The sequence below is a fragment of the Orycteropus afer genome, unplaced genomic scaffold, assembly GCF_000298275.1.
Source record: "Orycteropus afer afer isolate SDZICR_OR568_19922 unplaced genomic scaffold, OryAfe1.0 scaffold00044, whole genome shotgun sequence".
Classification (NCBI taxonomy): domain Eukaryota; kingdom Metazoa; phylum Chordata; class Mammalia; order Tubulidentata; family Orycteropodidae; genus Orycteropus; species Orycteropus afer.
The window spans coordinates 8,704,516-8,721,943 of record NW_006921631.1 but is presented as its reverse complement, the minus strand read 5'-3'; the positions used below and the strand labels follow the sequence as shown (position 1 = coordinate 8,721,943).

The 17,428-nt window shown below is 42.8% G+C and overlaps 1 protein-coding gene across 1 annotated transcript in view; it reads right to left on the bottom strand.

Moving 5' to 3' along the window:
* Positions 1–7,388: 7,388 nt before the first annotated feature.
* Positions 7,389–17,428, bottom strand: part of FAM78B (family with sequence similarity 78 member B) — a gene marked incomplete at its 5' end in the record, with an annotated part of 139,832 nt that continues 129,792 nt past the window's right edge. Inside the window, one exon of the mRNA XM_007937741.1 lies at positions 7,389–7,911. Within this exon, the coding sequence (XP_007935932.1) occupies positions 7,389–7,911 (523 nt within the window). The remainder of the gene's footprint in view (positions 7,912–17,428) is intronic.

Here is a 17,428-nt window from a genome sequence, read left to right as displayed (position 1 = left end):
TTAAGGAGGGTCATGCAAGTGCATGATTGGTACTGCATGGTCCTGAGAGTGAGTGCTTCCTGAAATTTTGTACCCTAAGTGCCTCACTTGTCTCACCCTAGCTTCCTCTGGCATGAAGCAAAACATTTCAACCTCCTTTCTATCTCTTCCCCGTGCCCAATAATGATGGGCCCCAGCCAGCCTGAGACCAGCCCCAAAACCTCAGCAACCTCCCCCTGCCATTATTTTACACACACAGTCTGCCTTCCTCACCCACCCCCATGGAGCTGGGTCAGAGCTTGGTCTAGGCCCTCTCCATTCACTGACATAACTGCACCCTCTATATTCCCTTCTCCTGAGGCATCTCTGATCCAGTATTCAATTGTTCTAAGAATCAACCTGCGTTGTCTGTGTTAGCCAAGGACAACTGTGGGCCTAGAGCCAGAATAGAGGCTCTCCTGCTTGGCCACATGGCCTCCTGGCCAGAGGCCTGGCTTCACATTTGTTCTAGGGAAAAGAGCCAGTAGGTTCTCTTGGGGCCACCATCCAGGTGGGCAAAACCATTACTATCTTGAAAAGCCTGAGGTGGGAGGCCCAGCTGTGAGAGAACACAGCTTAGGGAGAGGAAGTGGATAGATTGGGGCCTTGGGAGGCAGTGCTGTGTGACTAGACCAGGTAGAACGAGGCCACAGCAGGTAGGGGTAGAGAAATGGTCATACCCCTAAATATGTCTCCAGTACTGCAAGACATCCTTGGTGGCAGGGCTAAGAAGTATTTCTTCAATACACTTGCACCCATAGGACAAAATCTGTAATGCTACATCCAAACTGTGGGTCCCAGCCAAGATCTTGGGCATCAGAAATTCTGTGGACAAGCCAATGGAAACCCACATAAAAATCTGTGTATGTAAATATATATATACAAATTTCTATGTAACTCTTGCCTGAGCCCATGACAGAAAAAATGTAGCTGTTCCTGGCCTTCCTCTCTAGTCAGTTTAAGCTAGGCAAACTGAGCTGGGATTTCAAGTCTGGCCCAGATCTGATGCTCAGCCTCCTCTCCTTTCCAGAAGGCCTCTTGGAAGTCCCAGCTACACATTCTGCCCAGAACTGCTTACTGTAGGGCTGTGCAGGAGTCTCCTGGCTTTTCTTGTCTGCCAGCGTCTTGGTACCTCAGCACGTGGGCCTGGCTCCTTTCCCAGCAAGATGGCTTGGGGTGCCTCAGAGCCTACCACCTTCCACAGAGGCAAAGCTCTCTTGGCAGGAACAGTGGGTTTCCTTCCCTGAGATGGTTTTGGGCTTCCAAGTAGATGGGGCCTGAGGGCCTGAGACCAGCCCCAGGTCTTAAGGTTCTGGTGAGGAGACAATATCTTACATGAGGTAGCACTTTAGACGTTTTGGAGTACATTCAGACATTATCCCACTGCATCCTCCTGACTCTGCTGTTGGCTGGGCTGTATTAGTATCTCAGTTAAAACAAAACCTACTGCCATCAAGTTGATTCTGACTCTAAATGAGTCTATAGGGCAGAGAAGAACTTCCTAGTAGGGCTTCTAAGGTTGAAAGTATTTACAGAAGACTGCCTTATCTTTCTCCTGTAGGTTTGAACCGCTCAACTTTTGGTTAGCATCTCAGTTAACAGAGATGGAAACCAAGACCCAGAAAAGTAAAAGGATATGCTCAAGGTTACTTTTCCAGCTGAGTCTATTTTCCCAGGGTACTCCATTTCCCCAGCTGCATTCCTGTAAAAGTATTTGGAGTGGCCAAATAACCTTGGCTGTCCTTGGGCCACTAAGCTGGCAACTCCCCTGAAGGCCTTCCATCAGCAGATGTCCTACCAGGGAAACTGGAACCAGATGTACTCAAGATTTCAAAAGAAATTAGTGGCAATAAGGCTCTAGGGTAAAAATATCTGTGTGCACTGAGCTTGCTCACTCAGTTCCCTTTCTATCTAAGGATCATTTAGGCTTAATTATAGAGTTCAGGCGTTCATTGGGTTTTTGATTAATTTTCTTTTCAGCTTCAAGAGTGTGTGAGTGTAGTGGGTTTCTGTGTGTGTGTGTTTACATCTTTCTTTGCAACTCAGTTGGGAGCTGGCTCTGGCAATGTTTAATTGTGCCCTCAGTTCTAACAAGAATGTTCAATGTGCCAACCAGAGTTTGGAAAGCCATTGTTTCTCCTGCCTCCACCCCCCAGGCCGCTCCTGCCTGTGTTGAAGGATGGCGAGTGGCAGGGCGTTACTCAGCTGGGACTTCAGCTGCAGGATGCAAGCTCTCCTCCCCCTTTTGTGCTCATGGTGTTTTGAGACCAGGAGAGCAGATTTCCCACTCCTCTAATTACCAGGACTGTGCTAAGAGCTGCAGAGTGACAGCCAGCTCACCCACACTGCAGCCCCTGACAGGCATTTTTCTGGGCCAACTTCCCTGGGGATTATGAGGTTCTCTGTGTAAGGAAACGGTGTTCATTCTCCTATTTTCAATATGTCCTCTTAGTGGATTAGTAGAGACTACATGGCTGTGTAGGTGAAAGTGACTGACATTCTCCTTGCCTTCCTTCTATTTTGTGCCCTCATGACAGGGATTGTCCCTGAGTAGTGCATACAATTGATGTGTGCAGCTGCTAACTGAAAAGTCGGTGGTTCGAACCCACCACTCACTCTGTGGGAGAAAGATGTGGCAATCTGCTTCTGTATAGATTTATAACTTTGGAAACCCTACAGACCAGTTCTATCCTGTCCTATAGTACTGCTATGAGTCAGAATCGACTCAATGGCAATGGGTTTGTTTTTATCAAGAGTAAAAGGAGCCTTGGTGGCAAAGGGGTTTAGTGCTTGGCTGTTAACCAAAAGGTCAGCAGTTTGAACCCACAAGCTGCTCCATGGGAGAAAGATGTGGTAGTCTGCTTCTATAAAGATTACAGTCTTAGAAACCCTATATGGGGCAGTTCTACTGTGTCCTTTAAGAGTCATTATGAATCAGAATCAGTTTGATGGCACACAGCAAAAACAACAATGACAATTACAGTTAACAATAGCATTACATAGTTACATAATTACTCCACATAAGACTGCATGTGGAAGCCTGAAAAATATAAATCATAGTTCTATTACTGTTCACAATTGCTGCTTCAAACATGATTTTAACCTGTTGTTGTTGTGTTGTTATGTGCCACTGAGTCGGCCCTGACTCATAGCGACCCCTCCTTGGGTTTCTGAGGCAGTATCACTATGGAAGTAGATTGCCCAACCTTCCTTCCGAGGAGTGGCTGGTGGGTTTGAACCGCCAGCCTTCTGGTCAGCAGTCAAGTGCCTTAAGCACTATGCTACCAGAGCTCCTTGATTTTGACCTAGGAGATCTGATTTCTAGCACCAGGAGAGAGGGAGTTGTAAAAAGGTCCATGAATGGGTAGAGACTAGTCTCTAACATTTCCACAAACTGCAAACCAAATCAATGTGCATGTAGCACAGAGTCTAGATTAAGAATTCAATTCAAAACAATGGTCACAGATATAAGGAACCTGAGACATTTACTTTTTTTTTTTTTTTGACATAATAGTAACAATGATTTTCCTCTATTCTTTTAAAGAATGAATTCTTTTGTCTTTAGTTTATAGAATAATTTGTTTTTGGTGAATGGTATAAGATGATGACAATGTTCTTTCTGGCTAGAGACAAGGAGACAACTATGGGTTCCAGGTAAGTGTGACTGTGCAGTGATAGGAGATTTAGGAGACCAGGGTCTTCTCTTGCTCTGCTGCTGATCAGGTATGTGACTCTGAATAGATGACCTAATTAATTTGGGCTTCAGTTTCCTTTGAGATCCTGGACTAAGAGATCTCAAAGGTCAGTTAAGAATCTATGACCTTATGAAATGCTCTTTTCCAGATATGAATTCAAAACTCTTACGCCACCAAGAAAGGCATGCATGTGCCTGTGTATATGTGTATGTTTAGAATCTAAATACAGTCTTGAGACCACCCAACTAACAGTCAAAGCACAGAATGAGCCCACTTAAAAGGGGAATCTGGCATCAGATTTAAGCACTTTCATGGGAAGGAATCTGATAGCAGGATGGTGGTGATCCTGACAGAGGTCTCAAGGTGAATTCTTCTCTTGTTAGACAACCTCTCATTTGGCAATATACTGACTAAGCTGAAAGGTAATGATCCAAGGATCAGAGAAAGGAAAGGGGCCATTTCCTGGTAAAACAACTATAACTTTAAAATAACTGGTTGAAGACCAATCAAGAGTTCTGCCAGGATGATTTTAGAATTGAAAGACCCAACTGTAGAGTTTACAACAATATCACTGGCAATAATCATAATGTACATTTACATTGCGCTTGAACCCTTACAAGTACTTTCTCAACTATTTCCAAAATGTTGTCATTATTTAATTTCCCAGAGCCTGCCTTGGGGTCATTTCTTTGAAAACTCTCAAAAGTGTGAGTTTTCAGGGGTGAAAAATCTAGCTAGGCACATTGCACTTTGCTTTATAAATACAGTCTCCAGGCTATGAATGAAATACAGTTTCTAAGCCTGTCTTTAATTCAAATTTGTACGTAAATCAAGCAGTTAGGTATGGTTTGTATCTAACATTAGTCCGTCAAATGTTTGTCTTAGTATACAGTAAATAGCATATCTTTCAAGCATGGAAACATTAAAGAAACACTTCCAGATATACGAAAACATCTCTAACATAATAATTCCGTAATAATTATTATAATTTTACATAATAATACAGTAATAATGTAAAGTTTTGATGCACATCACAAAGTAGCTCCTATTGTTTATTATGAACCATTGCATGTAGCTCAAAATTTTAATATAATAGCCATTACAAATGGTTCATAACTATGGGTTGTACATAAGTTGGATGTTCATAACATGGAGACTGCCTATATGGATACACCCTTGAAAAAGTTAGGTTATGTGTAAATATAATCGTGTAAGTCATATCTTATTCTAATGGACAAGGGGAATGTGAAGACAGAAAGTTTATGTAGCATTTTGTAACATAAATAATCCTTCTCATTAACTTTTTTTTCCCCCAATTTTAGATTTTGAAATAGCCGGTGCTTTTTTTTAAATGTGGGGCACACATGGTTGTGGATTTTTTCATTCTTTAGCATCACTAAGACATTCCTGAGGAAAGATAAACACTGTCCTTTGTGAATTAGATTCTAGGATCAGTATCTATTCTCTGTTGTTGTTGTTGTTATGTGCCGTCCAGTCAAACCCGACTCATAGCGACCCCTCCTTGGGTTTCCGAGGCAGTATCACTATGGAAGTAGGATTGCCCAACCTTCCTTCCAAAGAGTGGCTGGTGGGTTTGAACCACCAGCCGTCTGGTTAGCAGGCAAATGTCTTAGCCACTATGCTACCAGAGCTCCTCCTATCTATTCTCTAGAATCCCATAATAATGACATGTAATTCATGCTGTTTCTAACGTCAGCATGGGAAATAAGCAACTTTATATTTCAGGCATGGAGCTCTCTGGGCTACCTGTGCCATAAAAAACAAGGGAGCATGGGAAGAGACAGAGGAATCCAAATGTAGCAGCTGCATTATTTCTAAATGGAATGTCTCCAGGTCTTCTGTGAGTCACTGACATGTCATTAATGTGCTGTTATAAATAGCGCAGCTTGCCATCAATAACTAATCTATAAGAGAGTAGCTGGTGGTTGGGTTGTGAGGTTAACACTACATAACTTGGAGTGGATCTATTAACCCTCTCATGGAAATAAGCAGCATCCTTTGTCTTTAGAACATGAAAGTAATTAGGCACAACTGCACTTGACATAAAATAACAAACAAGTCCTCCTGATTTTCTTTCTCCCCCAACTCTGGTGGGAGACAGATCTTTGGGGCAAACCATGGGCTGTATAAATTGCCCTGAACCTCAGTTCCCCTGTCTCTGAAATTAGGCTGGTGGTATCTACTAATAAAATCCACAATGTCACTGGAAGAGTTTTATGATTAGTGTGAATGGGGAGTTTTTGGAAAGGGTATCCTTGCACTATTGACAATAAAGGGAAAAGCTCCTTTTTTGGGGGTGATTTAAGATGGATGGGTTGGAAAATCCTTATTGTAAAGACAGGAAGCTCTTTTAAAAGTTTTCAAAAAGTTTTTGTCTAAAGGAAACATAGTCTCCCATCTTTATTTGGTTGGATTTCAGCAATACTGGTTTGTTTAATGTGAACAGCTCAGATTTTCATCAAAGAGCTCTGAAATAAAGTCATGTGAAGCAGTTTTTCACAAATGCTCAAGTGATTCAAAGTTGAGCTTCTGTAAAATGGAGCCAAAATAAATGTATATGGATATTCAGCGTGTGTACTGTGTATACATAAAAGCTGTATGACATATATAGGCACTACTGGTAAATCTGCTAGTAATTATGCTATGTGCATCCTGGCACACGTGTGTGCATGTGCACGTGGATGTGTTTTATGTGTTCAAATCATTCAGAAGCTAAAAAAAAGAATGAAGACGCTGTTCATATTTGTTGGAGTGTTCCTGAAACCCTGCTTGGACTCATGGCTTATAAACAATGATCTTTTTGCAAATTTAGGGATGGTGATGTGAATAGAATAAGCAGCTGTAAACAAAATCACAATTTGGGTTTCACTAAAAATATGATGTGGGCTCAAATATCATAACCACATAAGAATACCGGAACTATGCACCCCAATACTAAAAATATTTTGAATAAATAAGTCCTGGAAAGGGGTGGTAGATGGAACCACTGAGAGTTCCCATGGCTTCATTCACATCAGCACCTTGGACAGTTCCCAGGAAGTTCCACCTCAGAGTGGCACAAATGCCAACATTTCTCGAGTTTTCTCAGTGTTCCTTTCATTCTAATGAGTATGTGGATGATTTGATATCAACTAAGAAATGCATACATTTGTAACACTTTCCTCATCACCCATTCTCTTCCCCATCAACTTTCATTCACCCCTTTCCCCACCACCCTCCAGTCAGACAGTGGGGCTGTCTTACAACACCTGGCATGGATGTTTTCACTTCCACTTCTAAATGGTTGGGAAGCAGCATTTGCCACAGGCACTGTTTAATTTAATTTCCATCTCCTGCATCTCACAGGAAAGAAACGGTCAATAGTTCAGATAAAAGAATCATCCTGGTCAGCTTCAAAATATGGCTACTTGCATGGTAATCATAGCAAGTCTGTCAATCAGTGATTTCTTTTACTCCTAAAAGGAAGGAAATTTTCCTAAGGATTATGGTTTTACCACCCAAGAAGCAGCCCTACTCTTCACAAGTGGCTGCAAAGGCTGACAAACCAAGAGGTCTGCTTTGGCTCAGAAACTCAGTTTGGCTCCTGCCACCCCGGGCAAGTTCACGGCGTGTTTCAGCAGCATGTGCTCCAAACATTATCAGGTCAGTCTGCTTCTACTTAGGTGGGATCACAACCAGAGGTGGCCCACGCTTGGGCCTCCACATGAGGACCTGGGCATCATTGGCATTGGGTTTCACTAGTGCGTTGGGGGGGATGGGTTCCATCCGGCTCAGGATCCGGGGCTGCTCCTGCTGAGTCCTGCCCACCAGCCGGGCCCGCTGCCCCAAGAGCTGAAGAGGGTCCACCTCAATGTCCACCCTCATCCTCCACTTGATGGTCTGCAGGATGATCTTTTCCTTTGTAGTAGTGTTCATGGCCACCAGCCACGTAGTGAAACTTTGGTCCCTCTTGATCCTCGTAAGCAGTGGTACATTGCTGTCACTCACTGGCACCGCCCATGTCACACTGGGATAGAAGTTGTCATTCATGCTGACGGAGAACCTGGAGATCTTGTTGGTGGGGCCAACCAGGGTCACAGTTTCTGTGGTGTTCCCGTACCAAGGGTAGCTCACCCCATCTGAGTCACTGATGGCTTTTACTCTCCCTTCCCTCAAGTCGGGCAGTTCCCAGCTTGACCTGGCAAAGTAGAAGAGATGCACAAGAAAAGAGGCTAAATGAATTTTTCAAAAGCTGGAGAGATGCTCACCACTTACTAGCAAGATCAACTTAGGTAAAATGGGAAGTTCAGAGGGGAATTAAGTTCTAGGCTGTGTTGTTTCAGGATAAATGAAAACAAGATAAAACAAAAATAAAAATGCAATACCATAGAAAGTTAAGTAAAACCACAGCCAGCTCAATTGGAAGCAAGAAGCTCACAGAGGCAGCTAGGAGATTCACAAAGAGGAATCAACTAGTTGGGATGGTGGAATTGTAATCTACAGAGTAGAGGCATTCCATTACAAGAAGCACTTTCTGGGGAAGTATGAGTATGTGCAAGATTTGTTTGTTGGGGAGAAGTGATAGTTGAAATTTGATGTACTTAGAAGTATTAGGTGAAAAGCAGGGCAAAAGGAGGCAAAGTTAAAGGGTACACTGATTTCCTAGGAAAAGAGTAGAATTTCTATTCAACAAAGAATGTTGTTTAAGTTCAAGTCAGCAGCCAATCCAACATATAGAAAACATAAGCAGAGAAAATGATAAAATAAGGAGATAATGATCACCTTCCAGAAACCACCTCAGTGTGGAAGTTGTGCTATTTCTAATATGCTGATCTCCCATTAGGAGCTCTGGTAGTGTAGTGCCTAAGGCACCTGACTGCTAATCAGAAGGCTGGTTGTTCAAACCCACCAGCCACTCCTCAGAAGGAAGGTTGGGCAATCTACTTCCATAGTGATACTGCCTCAGAAACCCAAGGAGGGATCACTATGAGTCGGATCCGACTCAAGGGCACGTAACAACAACAACAACAATGATCTCCCATTGGTTTCAAGTCCAGCCTGGATGCCTAATTGCTTAGTTTGGCATATTTATTCTTCTGGGCATCTGCCTACTTCTCCTGCTGTCCCCAGCCTTGATGAGAGGACGGAGGAGGAAACATGTCTCATTCTTAGCCCATGTCTCTCCTCACTGACAAAATAATAATGATTATTATTAATAATAGTAATAATACTACTATACTTTAAGTATTTATTCTAGCCACTGTGCTAAGTATGTTATCTCAGTTAATCTCCAAAATACCCCACAAGATAAATGAATTTTCATTTCCATTTTAAACATGAGAGGATGGAAGCTTAAAGACGTTAAGGTACATGTCAAGGGTCCTACAGATTGTCAGAGTCAGAGCAGGAAATTGCGTGTCTCTGCATGCCCTTCTGTGGTGCTGAAGGAAGCCAGAGTGGAGGGGACTCGGGTATCCAAGGAGCTAGCAGCTCCCAGAGTAGCCATAGAGAGCTGGACTGGATAACCATAGGGGCAGAGGTCTAGTCAGTGGAGTGCGGTCTATAGGTATTCCCCATTTATACCCCCTGTGGCCAGGAGTGATGCTTGGTAATAATGCATAAGAATTTAATAACTAAAGAAATAAATGAGACTGCTCCATTCATCAGCTCAAGTGATGGTGACCTTGTTTGGCATAAAGTTCTCCCTACTGGAAAGTAATACAAGCTCTTGCATGGCTTTATACCAATGGCTTAAAAAGACTAGTAATGTCGAGTTGATGCCGATAACACCTCAGCATCCTTCACTGTCTTGTGGAGACATGGGGACCCTAACCATGCTGTCTCCTGCTGGCTTCCCATGGCACTTCCTATTTGTGCCAGCCCCCGCTTGAGATGAAGGAAAGGCTGGACTGCCTGGGGAGGAGGTGAGCCCACAGCTGCAAGAGCCTATTCTCTTGTCTCTGTGCCCATGATAACTGCTGGGAATAACTGCAGTGTATCATGGCTGGCAGAATGACGTAATGGGAATTGACCTGACTCAGAAAGTCAGAGAGAACCCATTTTGTTACACATGCTAGCTGTAGTCATGCCGTAGAAGTAGCTCCCACATAATGCTCTGTTGTTATGTACTGTCAAGTCAGACCCTCCTCATAGTGACCCCTCCTTGGGTTTCTGAGGCAGTATCACTATGGAAGTAGATTGCCCAACCTTCCTTCCGAGGAGTGGCTGGTGGGTTTGAACCGCCCTTCTGGTTAGCTGTCAAGTGCCTTAGGCACTATGTTACCAGAGCTCCTACAAAATGCTATAGCTAATTCTTCTTTTTTTCTTTTCCATTGATGGACCCTCCTCCTTCTTTTTTTTTTTTTTAAAGCTTTTTATTGTGATTTGGGTGAAAGTTGACAGAGCAAAGTGGTTTTCCATGCAACAATTCACATACATTTTGTTTTGGGACATTGAGTGCAATCTCCACAATGTAATAGCACTCTTCCCACTTTCTCCCTGTGTTTACTATTCCCACTAGGCTTTCCTTCCTTTTCCTTTCTGACTTCTGAGCTTTATCCCTGGGCAAATACTGCCCTTTTGATCTCATATTGTTGATAGTTTTAAGGAGTGAGTATTTCCCTGGTGTTACTGTTCACTTCTCGGCCTATCATTTGGCTGAAAGTTGAGCTGCTGGTGTGAGTTCAGTTCCAGGCCTGATGGGTGTCTAAGGGCCATAGTCTTGGGGGTTTCTACAGCCATTTCTTACTGGACAAAAGAGTAAAAATGTATAAACACCCTTAGGTCAGAGGTTGGCTGGAGACCCAATATGCTTGTTAGGTTTATGAGATGGCCACACTAGAGACAGTTTGGTGTTTCTAGAAAAGGACTGATGGAGTTATCCAGTCACTAGGCATTTATTTTCTGTGTTGCCTAAACTTTGTGTTTCATTTCGGTACAGTGATTACTGGCCTTTGGGTTTTTCTGTGGCACTGGAGGACAAGGAATCCCAGAAGTACAGACTGTATCTGTCCTCTTGCCCCAAACACTGTGCCAACTGGGGTGTACTGCCTGGGGAACTTGGTTTTGAGTGGATATATTTTAAATTTTATTACAACACTGTCTTTTGATGATTGGCTATAGAGACTTCACTATTTTCACCCCTTGTTCCTCTCCAGAGCCAAATGAACAGAGATTGGGCCAAAGGTCTAGAGGTAAATCCTGTGGGAGAAATCACAACACTTAGTTTGGCCCAGATTTTCTCAAAAGAGAGATAATACAGTAAAGTTACACTTTTAAGCCTGTCTTGGGAGAGAAGGAAAATAACCTCTGTCTTGGAGAATTCTTTGAAATAAAGGAACAAAAGAGGCTTCTTAATCATTAAATGAGAACAAAGAAATCTGGTCAAGTACAGTCATTGGGTGCAACGACTTTGGAAGACTATGTATCAATTCCATCCACACTACTGTTACTTCTGTGAGATTGCTATTTTATAAACAAACACCTTCTGGGCTCAAGGCATGATCTTTTCCACTATCCCAGTGATCCAAAGACTACATCATTAAGAGAGGGTTTGAGTTTGGAAATAGCTGAAATCATTATTCACTAAGCCCAATGAATAAGGGATTGGCTTTCTCTTTAAAAAGTATTATATCATTTTTATTTCTTTTATGAAATACAGGGACTAATGCACATTCCAACACAGAGTTACGCTTACAAAATGTATGACTTGTTATGTAGCTGATAAATTCCTTTAGAGAAATCCTTGAAAAGTTTTGAGAATGACAGTCACCCTCTGATCTGTTAAGGTGACTATGTACCTCGAATGTGATGTCAGGGAGACTTCAATTCCACACAGTTCAAGCCAAACTCATCATCTTCACCATAAACCAGACCTTTTTCTCCCCATCTCTGCTGCAGAGGGTGGCTCCCACTCACCCAGTTTCCCAGGCCAGGACCCTAAGGATTATTTTTGGCTCTTCTCAGTTCTCACCTTGATTGTCACAGTTGCTGTATCACTGCATATTGTGAATTTTGACCCATAAGGAATGCCTGAGTGTATCTTCTTTTCTCCAGCCCAACTTTTGCTGCCCTCCTTTAATCCAAGCTCACAGCATCTCTTACCTTGTCTACAGTAATGGTCTATAATTGGTCTCTGGCATCCAATCTTGTTCCCTCTCAAATCCATCTTTTAGGCTGCATTAGTAAAAGGGTCGCTGAGTTGCAATCAACTCAATGTCAGTGGATTTAGTGTTCAAATAAGGAGCCTGAGTAGTGTAGTAGTTAAAGCACTTGGCTATTAACCGAAAGGTCGGCATTTTGAACTTACTAGCTGCTTCATAGGTGAAAGATAAGGCAGTCTGCTGTAAATAAAGATTTACAGCCTTGGAAACCCCATGGGGCAGTTCCTCTCTGTCCTTACTGGGTCACTATGAGTCAGAATCAACCTGACCACAATGGTTCATTTCCAAACACACAAACCTGATCCTGTCCTTTCTATACCTAAGACCCTTCCAAGGCTCCTTTACGTAGACATCCCTGTTATCCTCCAGGACAAAATTAAAGTTTCCTAATAGGACACACGTGGCTCTTCATACTCCCCCTCCCCACATGGATGCTGTTTCTCACCACTGCTCCTTTGTTCAAGCTTTGCTCTCTGCCTATACTCCTCTTTCCCTTTCTTGGGTTTCACTTTAACTACTCATCCTTTGAGTATAATTTCCTCTCGGAAGCCTTCTTTTCCAGATGTTTACATGTGCCAGATTATAATTATTGGCTTATGTGTTCGTAAGGAGCTCTGGTGGCGTAGTGCCTAAGGCATTTGACTGCTAACCATGAAAGCTGGCAGTTCAAACCCACCAGCCACTCCATGGAAGGAAGACTGGGCAATCTACTTCTGCAAAGATTTACCACCTTGGAAACCCAAAGTGGGTTACTATGAGTTGGAATAAACTCGATCGCAGTGAGGCTTTTTTTTTTTTTTCCTTTTTTATGTGTTTGTAGTCCCCATTAGATGATGATTTCACTGAGGCATAGGGATGTGGCATTTATTTTTCAATCAGTTGTGTCTAGCACATTGTTGGCATATCACAAAATCTATGTTAAAGAAATAAATGAATATTTTATTTCAATCATTTTATGCCATGCACCTAAATCCTGGCAAAACTTGCATACAACAAAATGCTTTATCAGTTTTACACTCCATATATTCACTCACTTTAAAAAAAAAAAAAAAACCCCAAAAAGCCTAACATCTACTAGTTAGAAACTATTATTAGAATAGCATCATACTAATTTACACAAAGGTATTTACCCTTAGAGAGTGGTGAGAACAAGCCACATGTAAATAAAAGTGAATGAATAAATGAATATATTTAGTGACTGTTCAAGCCATCATATACCTACATACAACAAGGGTTTGCACAGACTCTGCATAATACAGGAATCCAGAGACTAGAGACACATATAAAATATACAACAAAGACAAATTCTCCAAAGGTTGGAAACTGATTGCCTACGGAGACAAAACACAAGGTAAACTAAAATAATCACTTAGAGGAGCCCAGTTGGATGACTGAGGGGGGTGAAGTAATTCTCAGTTGTAACAAGGTTGCACTCTCACTGTCTCTGACAATCCACTCTCATCACTGGACCCACCCATAGCAGTATTTCAATGTGCAAAGCTCTGACGCCTGCATTATAAAGAGAGTCTTTGAGAGTCATGTTTACATTTGTGTTCTTTGCACAGAACAGAGCCTGACACATGGTACATGCATACTACTCTTCTTTCTTTTTTTGTTTTTAAATCTCGACCACTTTTTTTCTAAGTAACCTTTGCTGGTTCTGCCTCATCTCTTGACTTTTTAACTCTGGAAGGCCCCAGGGCTCAGTCTTTGGTCTTCTTTTTTCTATTTCCTCACATTTTCTTGGTGATCTCACAGAGGCTCATGGCTTTAAGTATTATCTACAGCCTGGTAACATTCAAATTTCTATCTCCAGCCTAGGTTACTTCCTTGAGCTCCAGACCCAGATACCCAACTGGATGTACATATCAAACTTTGTCTCCACAGCAAATTTCTAATCTCTGCCTCTCACCTGGCAAGCCTGCTTTTCCTACACTTCCCTCATCTTAGATAATGGCAATTACTTCTTTCCCATTGCCCAGGCCAAACAATCCTTGAAATAACTCTTGACCCCTCTCTCACATTCACATACTATCTCTGAGCAAATCCAGTCAATACCAACATCAAAATACATCCACATTCAACTCCTTCCTACTACCTGCATTGCCACCACATTGGTCCAATCTACAGTTAGCTGTCTCTTCTGGAGTACTGCAATAGCCTCCTATCTGGTCTCCTTGTTAATACCTCTGCCTCTCTGTCCTAGTTTGTTCAGCAGCAAAATGTGATCTCACCACCCTTCTGTTCAGAATGCTCCCATGGCTCCCAACCCATTTAGGAACAAATCTTAGTCTCTGGAAGGGCCTATGTGACCCTACATGAACTGATGCCTCATTTCCTCTCTGACCTGATGTCCTTTTCTCTTTCTCTTTCTCACTCTGGCCTCCATAATGTTCCTTGAATATGCCAGACAAGGGCCTTTGCACTTGCTGTTCATTTTACCCATAAAGTTCTTCCCTCAGACATCAGAACAGCTTTCTCCCTTGTCTCCTTTGTGGCTCAAACACCAAGTTCTCATTGCAGACTTTCCTGACAACCATACTTAAAATTGTAACCTCTGCCCCAGCACTCCTCACCTTCATAGCACCTTCTAATATATTACATAATTTACTTACTCTGTGTATGGTTTGTCTCCTTACATCTCACTCCCCAAATGTAATCCTTAAGAAGGCAGGAATTTCATAGGTTTTATTCCCTGGTATATCCCTGATATCTCTGTTATCTAAAACAGTCGCTGGCACATAGAATGAATTTGAGTGTATTTGTTGAATAAGTAATACTGATCTGAACTGAAAGATGGGAGAAGAATGATGAATTTCAATTTGGACATTACTGTTTTTGTGGCGCTGACTAGACATATAGATATTATATCTCTGAGATAGCTCTAAAGTTAGTTCTATTTCTTAGGAGAAGTCAGGTTAAGAGATACAAATTTGGCAACTGTCTGCATCAGTTGATGTCCTGATGATGGGTGAGATCTCTGGGGATAAAAGAGAGATCTTAGAGGACCGACCAGAAGAGGAAAAGAAATCTGAAAAGCAAAGGAATACTCAGCAAACAGGAAGAACTATCTTCTGAAGTCAAGGAAGGAGAGACTGTCAAGGATTCAGCAGTATGAAAAGTCCCATTAATCCAGGAGATAAGGGTTAAGAAAAAGCCATTAGCTTTGGTAATTATCCAGATAGCAGTAAAGGAATGCTAGTGGAGGCCATTCTCTACAGTGTAATGGAGGGAATGAATAAACACAAGGAGAAATTAAGAATGTAGGTAATTCCTTAAACACATTGGGCAAAGAACACAGAGAAAGCAAAGAGCTGGTCTAACGTGGTGTTGAAAGCAGGTTTTCTGGAGCCAGGCTGCCTGAGTATAAACCTAGCACTATCACTTACTGGCTGTATGCACTTGGACAAGTTACTCGACCTTTCTGTATCAGTTTCTGTTTATTAAAATAGAGATAAATAACAGTATCTATTTGATGCACTTAGTGTAAAGATTAAATGAGATCATAAATGCAAAGCATGTGGCACAAAGTAAATGACATTTAAGTTTAGGTATTTAGTAAGTAACAGAGATAATGGCAGGTTTAGGCAAAGAAGAAAACTTAACATTTACTGAACCCTTCCATACGCATACACTTGACAGCAGCCCTACGAGGCATGAATCCTCTATTCATGAACAGGGAAAAGAGGTTCAAAGTCAATTGTCCAAAGTCACGTAAGCAGGGAGGGGCAGAGGCAGGACTTGTAGTTGGGTCTCTCCAATGCCAGTCGTGCCTTTTCGACTGAACTACACTGTGGGAAGAACTCCTTGGAGTTGTTCATTTCTTCTTGCCTTATTTGGAGTCTTTGAGGTGGTGAATGGAGCAAGAGGCACCAAAAGTGTACTCAGGAGATTTGGAGTCAACCCCAAGGTGGTTGACTTCAGGTAAGTCACCCTGACAGCCTCAGGCTCTTCATGTGTAAAATGGGAAGAAACATAACTCCAGGCCTCCCTACATCTCAGAGTATTATACAGATCAAATGAAGTGGTGATGTATGAGCAAAAGCTTTGTAAACAATAACACAATCTGTGAGTATTAGTTATGATCTCATTGTCCTCCTTCTCCTACAACCCTTCTCTGCACTGTGATAAACACAGTGTTTTCCTTTTAGAAAATCAACTATTGACCCAAAGCTCACAGCTAATGGACTTGCCAATAGACCTAATAATGAAAACATTGATTATTGCAACCTTCATGCTTTCTGCATTCCATTTGTAGAAGAAAGGCAAATTCCAATCCAACAAGCTCATAGTAAGCACTGTATTCAAGTAAGTCATCCCTGGGTTCAGGTCCAGGTTGTACCGAGACTCAGCCAGTCTTCCCAGTGCCCCCGGGGAGCAGAGCAACCTCTTTGGGGAGTGCCACTGTCTTGGTTCTCTGGTGCTGCTATAATAGACATGCCACAAGTGGATAGCTTTAACAAACAGGAATTTGTCCTCTTACAGTTTAGAAGGCTAGAAATCCCAAATTCAAAGTACTGGCTCTAGGGGCTGGGTGAAGGCCCTCAGACACTGGGTTTCAGCTCTGCCTCTTATTCCAGGCCCACTAGAGCTAGGGGCTTCTCGTAACTCAGGCAGCTGCTGACTGCCAAGGATGATGAACCCAAGGTTGGCAAGTAGAGTGGCACAATCCCAAGATCCACAGGCACATAGAAAAACACTGGTTCAAACCCAGGAACAATCCTAAGATTGCCAGGCAACACAGCAGGCTGCTGAGAAAATGACTCAGCCAAATCCAGGATTCAGATGGGCCGAAAAGCTTGAGACTTTCCTCAAAGCTTCTCCTTATATACTGGAAGCAGGCCACACCTGAGGCAACTACTTAGCTGCTTACAGCAGATTACACCACGGAAGTGATTACAATCTCATCATGGAGAATAACTACATCCAGATGCCCAACCACTCAAAACCAAGGCCTAGCCAGATTGACACATAGCCTTGACAACCATACCCACTTTTCTCCCCTTGAAGCCCTGTATCACTGAGCAGATGGGGGAGGCTGACAGCAGCATTCATGGAGGGAGGGGGTGGGCAGGTGTGCAGGGGCACCACTGATGCTGATGTACCCTTAAGGAATGTGGGATGGGAGTTAGGGGACCTTGCATGAAGGTAGTGGTACTTTTAAGCCTGGAGAGATCCTGGGTGATATTCTGAGATTTGGGATGGTGTGTGCTTAGACCTAGAAAAGAGGAGCCTGTATTTTGACCCTACAATTCAGGGGACCCACTCTGGTATCTTCTTGCCATTCCCCTCCACATTGGGTTTAACCTCATCCTCTTAGAGGATGAACCCACCTGGAGCCTGTGCCACTCCTTATATACCAGCCTTCGGGCACCTGGGATCTCAGTATTTCAGCCCAGTGGCCCCATGCATGCCTCCAGGCTCTATGCAGGCCTCCACCAGTCTTCTGTCTTCCCAAGGGAACCCAGGTCTTGTGTGTCGTCCCTGGGCCCAAGCAGTGTTGAAAAGGTGTACATAAAATTTGGACATGTGTGTTGTGTGTCCACATATGTG